We start from the raw sequence: 7,095 nt of genomic DNA, 5'->3' as shown, positions 1-7,095 counted from the left end.
AAAAGACTACACATTGGGTACAGTGTACATTGCTCGGGTGCACCAAAATCTCAGAAATCACCACTAAAAACCTTATTCATGTAACCAAATGCCACTTGTTATCCTCAAAAATCGATTGAAATAAAACAATAATTTAAAAAAGCACATAACCCCCCAAAACGTAGCTGACCTCAGCTTTAAAAAAACCTAACATACATTTGTTATTTTTAAAAATATTGCATAGTTTATTCGCACTCATTGGTCAGCATCCTCAGTTATGTCTGCTTTGAAAGAAAATTCCGCTGAGGGTTTTAAGTTAATGATGCAGGATATATAATTAAGATTTTCAGCTTTGAAAAATATGGAAATACGGTACAGCTGTGTACTGGATGTGGCGTGCTACTGTTAAGTTCCAGCACTTTAAGGAACGTTCAGGATTGACTAATACACGAATTCATTCCCAGAGGTCACTGAGCTGTCATAATTGACAGTGTTCCTTGAGTATGAAAAACCGGGAAAACGATGCAACTTCCAAACGAGGGAGGATGGAGAATGGTATTGGAAAGTAACTTTTCTGCTGGGCTCAGGAGTTTTTACATGTTCAAGCTATAGACAACTGTACCAACACAATAAAGACTACGTGATCTAACTATTCTACAAACGGTCACACCTGCCCAAACTAACTGGAAAACAGTTTATAACTGGAATTAAACAGTTTCTGTTCTTTAATTAATGAGATTGGGGTTCTTGAAAAGCTACAGCGTACGAACTCTACCCTGGTCCATATCTGCTTTTTGAAGCCCTCCCCAGAACCGCTCTCCCTTCAGCCTTGGTGCCTTCCCGGATATACCCTCTAGAGGCTTCCCTGGTCCCCATCCTGGACGTCAGCCTCTGCACCTAGAGGCCGGCTTAGAGGGAAGACCGGCAGAGGCGGGGGAGACAGGAAAGAGAAATGGTCAATTCCTCCTTAACTCCGGGCCCCCTCGCGGGCCTCACCCCTCCTCCCGGGGGCTGAGATTGGAGAGGAAGTGGGAAGGTTCCAATCTGTTCCTCACTCCAGCGCCCTCATGCCCCCACCCTTCTCTTCAGCTCGGGGCTTCGGCGCGCCTCGTCCCCGCCCTTCGCCCCGGGAGAGGAGCGGGCGGCGTGGGAGGGCTCGCGGAGAAAGGCCCAGAGGGGTAGACGACCTCCCTCCGGCAGCCACTTCCTGGGCAGCAGGGACCCAGAGCCATCCGCCCGCGGGCGAGCCAGGCCCGAGGGCAGCCCCGGAGACCGCGGTGGCCGGATGCGCGGGCACGTCACTTCCGGGCGGTGCAGCGGCGGCCGCTTGGAAGATGGCTGCGCCCTGTGGCTCGGAGCTGCCCGCCAACTCGCCGCTAAAAATCCCGAAGATGGAGGTGCTCTCCCCGGCTTCTCCTGGTGGCCTGAGCGACGGAAATCCATCGCTGTCCGACCCTTCCACGCCTCGGGGTGCCTCCCCGCTCGGGCCGGGCAGTGCGGCGGGCTCGGGGGCAGCGGCGTCCGGGGGTCTCGGGCTGGGGCTGGGGGGCCGCAGCGCCGCCTCGTCCTCGGTCTCCTTCTCCCCTGGTGGCGGCGGTGGCGGGGCTGCGGCAGCCGCCGCCGCCGCTTGCCGGGGCATGTCGTGGACGCCGGCCGAGACGAACGCGCTCATCGCAGTGTGGGGCAACGAGCGGCTGGTGGAGGCGCGGTACCAGCAGCTGGAGGGAGCCGGCACGGTGTTCGGCAGCAAGGCCCCCGGGCCAGCCATGTACGAGCGCGTGTCCCGGGCCCTGGCCGAGCTGGGCTACGAGCGGACCCCGTCCCAGTGCCGGGAACGCATCAAGGTAACCGGCCGCCCGGCCTGGGGCAGCGAACCAGAGGCAGAGAGAAGGCGGGGAAGCGGGCCTCGGGGGCAGGGGCCGGTCTGAGGGCAGGGCTCCCCTCCGGGGCCCGGTGGGCGATTCGCATCTCCTCCGCCTTTTTCTTCTCTCCCTGGGAAGGGGGCTTTTTCCCAGATGGCCGCCAGCCCGTAGGTTTCCTGAGTTTGAAGTTGGGCGTGCCTGCCGCCGCCCCTCTTTCTTGCCAATTGAGGATGTTCCTGCGCTCTGAAGTTGGTAGTTTCTCATTGTGCGCCGTGCGGCAGTCCCCGTGCCGCGGGCGCCTCTTGCCCCACCGCCGGGGCTCCTCGCTTTGTTTCAGGCGGAGGGGCTCCCAGTCAGAGGCTTACCGGCCGGGGCGGGATTGAGGAAGGGCAGAAGAGGGGCATTGAGCCCCCAGTTTAGGAATATTTAATAAGTGGCCGTAGCGGAGCCAGAGAAAAAGCGCCTTGGGACGGCTGGCCTTTGTGTCAGTCGCTTTGCTTCTATCTTGAGCTACGAAGGACGAGTAAGACTAGAGATGCTTTGGAGAATTGGAAAGGCTTGATTGTAGCCGGATTGTGTATTGTTACCGTGGAGTTAGTGGACACCATCAAAGTTAGCTTGGCCAAGAGTTGGTCTGGAATTTGGATTGTCGATGCCTCCAGAGTTAAGATTGGCTTGAGGCCCTGCGGTTTCTTAGGAAACTCCTTCAGGAAAGCCAGTTTTTCCCTGCTTCAGTTACTGTGCCGGATGTGGTGACAAGTAGAACTCTCAGTGTGCATCTGGCCATCCTTGTGTACCTGCATGTTTAAATGCAGAGGCTTAATTTGGGCTAGAAATCTTAGCCAGGTTAAGATTTTGCTACTACTACTGACTTCAGGCGTTCATATTTGTATTATTGGCAGATAAGGAGTTGTATTTTAGTTAAACTCATTTCTTCATTGTAGTGGCTGCTAAAAAGATTGTGGTAGGATTCTCCCAGGTTTAACTGAACTGCTTATGCTACTTAGTCCTATTATCTGTGCACTTCTTTTCTGATACAGCTGGCACTTTTTCTGGGAACTTCTTGAGGGGGGATAAAAGCCACCAAGAACAATCATAAATAAGAATGATCACACTAAAGAACAAGAATAAAGTCTAATAGGCGCAATCATGAGTTAGAGTAAGCTAAAGGAGGGAAATTGCACCAAAGTTCTCTAGGTCTTGGCTCCAGTAGTATTTCTTTGGGGATGTTGTTGCTTAGAAAACTTGGTCCAGAAACTAAGATATTTAAAACCTTCTATTGTTCAAGCAATTTGCCACCCATTAATTACTCCATTACTAATTTAAATTAGTGTATTTGATAACATGTATCTTTGGAACTTCTTAAGCTCTCCCTTTTTTTTTTTTTGACAAGGACATTAAAATAGTAGCTAACAGGACAAGGCTGCTCTTCTCTGAATCTCATTTGTTCAGAGTCATTAAGGTTAAATTTTAACTTTTATTTATGTATATTTAGAGACAGGATCTCCCTCTCTTGCCCAAGCTGAAGTCCTCCTGGGCTCAGACTCTCTCTTTCTTGCCCAACCTGAAGAACTTCTGGGCTCGAACAATCCTCCCCAGTAGCAAGGACTGCAGGCATGCCCCACCACACCTGGCTCCTTAAAATTTTTTTTTTTTTTTAGAGACAGGGTCTTCTGCGTTGCTCAGGCTGGTTTTAGCTCCCTGGTCTCAAGCTGTCCTGCCTCAGTCTCCCAAAGCACTAGGATTACAGGCGTGAGCCACTGTGCCCAGCCAAGGTTTAATTTTTGGGAGAGTTTTTGTACTGTCTTGGTTAGCGTCTATCCATGACCTTTTCTTGAGTTAGAAGTGCACTTTAGGCCGGGTGCGGTGGCTCAAGCTTGTAATCCCAGCACTTTGGGAGGCCGAGACGGGCGGATCACGAGGTCAGGAGATCGAGACCATCCTGGCTAACCCGGTGAAACCCCGTCTCTACTAAAAAAAATACAAAAAACTAGCCGGGCGAGGTGGCGGGTGCCCGTAGTCCCAGCTACTCGGGAGGCTGAGGCAGGAAACCCGGGAGGCGTAAACCCGGGAGGCGGAGTTTGCAGTGAGCTGAGATCCGGCCACTGCACTCCAGCCTGGGCAACAGAGCGAGACTCCGTCTCAAAAAAAAAAAAAAAAAAAAAAAAAAAAAGAAGTGCACTTTAGGCATTTTAAACTGTTTTAGCTCGATTAATTTCTGTCCGTAGAAACTTCCCAATCACACAGAAAAAGTGTATTGTCAAAACGTCACTGAATAGAAATCTCTCCATAAAATTGTTTCTCAACCAGGGAGTATCTAATTGGGTTGTTTCATTGTCCAGTTATGAGAAGGATAACTTAAAATAAGAAAAGGAGATTTATCTTACTTGAATAATTTTGAATAATTTTTAAAAGAGGATCGACTTACCTGTGTCCAAACAGGTAAAACCAAGTTGACCTCAAGCTCTTAGGATATTTTGAGAATGTGCTGATGAGTATGGGTTCTCTGATCCATTGTAGCTGTTAACAAGGAGGGCAGATAACTGTTTTGTGTTTTAAAGTGCTCTACTCTTTATGTGATTTCAATCAACCCAGACTTTTTCATTAGTAAGTTTTCATTAGTTGAGTTTTCCTGCCAGATTGATAAGCTAAGGACAGGTTCTGGTCTCTCTTATTCACTGCTGTACTAGCATATAGTAGACACTACATTTTTAAAATTTGTTTTAAGTTTATTTTTAATGGAGACAGGGCTTTGCTCTGTTGCCTAAGCTGGAGTGCAGTAGCGTGATCATAGCTCACTGCAGCCTTGAACTCCTGGACCTAAGTGATCCTCCCGCCTCAGCTTCCTGAGTAGCTAGGACTATAGGCATTTACTACCACACCCAGCTAAGTTTTGAATTGTGTATTTTAATTTTTTTAGAAACAGGATCTCACTGTGTTGCCTAGACTGATTTCAAACTCCTAGGATCAAGTGATCCTCCTACCTTGGCCTCCCAAAGTGCTGGGATTATAGGCGATAGCCACCACACCCAGCCTTATTTAATTAATTCACCAAATGAAATCTAGAAAGAGAATTTTGGAAAATATAAAAATCTGCAGCAGTATAATTCAATAATACTGCTGTTTAACGCAAAAACAGACTCTGGAACCCAGTCTGAAGAATACTGCATTTGAGGAGATTTAGTATGAATGTAATTTTCAGCACAGAAGCAAATGTGGTCACTGAAATCATATTCCTACACAATTATGAAGTGGATGTTCAAGTAACTCAAGATTATGCTTGTGAAAATAAAACTACTACCTTAAAATCTCAGAGAATCTCAAACCTCTGAAAACAAGTCATTAGATCCCGGTTTCAGAAATGCAGATTTAAAACAAGTAGTTCAAAAATCTTTCACTTTGTTGTGTTGATGAGAACTACAAAAGAAACTTAGTAATACTTTTGCTTTATATTTTACAAAATAGAAACAAAGTAGTAAGATGTGGAAAAGGAAAAGGAGGAACTTCTTATGCAGAGTAAAGTACAGGTGAACTCAGTGTCAGAGGCTCTCAGAGAAGGAATATGTGTGAATCAATTATATTTCTGGTCTAATATATTTGAAATTCCTGTCAAAAATTCAGTTTTGAGCCGGGTACAGTAGTGCTTCCCTGTTGTCCCAGCTACTTTAGAGGGTGAGGTGGGAGGATCGCTTGAGCTCATGAATTTGAGGCTGCAGTGTGCCGTGATCACAGTACCTGTAAATAACCACTGTTCTCCAGCTTGGGCAACATAGTGAGACCTGGTCTCTTAAAAAAAAAAAGAATTCAACTATGAAACCCAGTAAATAATTTCTTCTAACTTTAAAAGGAAGAGATATATAGCAACTTTAATTTTTCCATGCAAACCTTCCTTTAGTCAGATAATTTCTGATTAGCAGCCTTCCTCACACTATATAAAGGATCAGGAAGCTGAGTCTTATTGCACCCTTTTCTGACCACCTTCCTGAATCACCTTAAAGCATGTCACTTACCTTCTCTGAACTGTGCCTTGGTCCTCTTATCTATACAGTAAAAGTACTAAAATTGTAAATAGTGACATTGAATTAGTAATTTAACTCTTGGATTTTGAGACTAACATCCTACTTTTGAATACTGTCTAAATGAACATATTTCTAAGCACACAAGATTTTAATTTACAGTCAGATATAAACATTTGTTTATTGCTGCAAGTTTGATTTTGATGTCTGTCATCTTATTGGTATTTGCTCTGTCGTTTGGGTAAAACGGATGTATTTGACACTGCCTTACTATGTAGATTGTTTATCTTGAAGTTTTGTTGCATTTTTGTTTGTTTACAGAGGAAAATTTGTCTGCTAACAATTCCAGCCCAATTTTGGAGTCAGATACACAAATCTCGGTAGTTTTTTGTCTAGTGATTGCATGATTTTTCTCTTTTACTATAGGTCTTTTCTTCATATCTCCAGTCACCGAATACTGAAGTACTTACTATGTGGAGGACTGTCTGCTAGGTGTTAGGATGAATAAAAGAACTGTAGCTTTAAACATAAAAATAAAGAAAGAAAAGAAGTATAATGTACAATTCCTGTAGCCCAAGAGCATGAGCATAAAGTCCAGTTGAAGCTTGTATACATACATCAATGAGTTAAAAGCTGGACAAGACAACACAAGGGATGGAAGGCGGTACTTGATTTAGTGTTGTTTGCCTAAAGCAGACTGTAAGCGTCATGACTTCAAAGGAGGGGCAATCTCATTGCTGGCCATACTGTAGTAGTTGAAAGACCTATCTAGACCTGGAATTCGTGAAAGCATTCACTCTGAGCCAGAGGCTACATTCACACTTCAGTCAGTTAATCTGATGCACTGCAAAACTCATTCTCGAGTCCCATATTTTGGGTGTTCTCCAAAATTTGCCTCTTGAATGTTGGCTTTGTGTCTTTGAAACAGATGTGTACTTCTAGCTGTGCCTCAAGTTGAAATGCAGGGTGATTGTATGTGACCTAAAAGATTTGCCTTTTCTGAATCAGTGCTGGTCGCTCATCAGACAAATTTTAAAATGCTAAAAGAGGCCAGGCATGGTGGTTCATGCCTGTAATCCCAGTACTTTGGGAAGCTGAGGTGGGCAGGTCATGTGAGCTCAGGAGTTGGAGACCAGCGTGGACAACATGGTGAAACCCATCTCTACCAAAAATACAAAAAATTAGCCGGGCGTGGTGGCACACACTTGTAGTTATAACTCCTGAGAAGGCTGAAGTGG

General features: G+C 46.0%; 1 protein-coding gene across 1 annotated transcript in view; it reads left to right on the top strand.

Annotated features, from left to right (window-relative positions):
• Positions 1–1,025: 1,025 nt before the first annotated feature.
• MSANTD2 (Myb/SANT DNA binding domain containing 2) overlaps positions 1,026–7,095 on the top strand; it is a 33,952-nt gene continuing 27,882 nt past the window's right edge. Inside the window, 1 exon segment of the mRNA XM_017853851.1 lies at positions 1,026–1,823. Coding sequence (XP_017709340.1) covers positions 1,047–1,823 — 777 coding nt within the window. The 5' untranslated portion in view covers positions 1,026–1,046.

Source organism: Rhinopithecus bieti, unplaced genomic scaffold, assembly GCF_001698545.2.
Source record: "Rhinopithecus bieti isolate Rb0 unplaced genomic scaffold, ASM169854v2 scaffold_37463, whole genome shotgun sequence".
In the NCBI taxonomy this organism is placed as follows: Eukaryota; Metazoa; Chordata; class Mammalia; order Primates; family Cercopithecidae; genus Rhinopithecus; species Rhinopithecus bieti.
The sequence above is the reverse complement of the archived record's forward strand: the minus strand, read 5'-3'. Positions and strand labels throughout refer to the sequence as shown.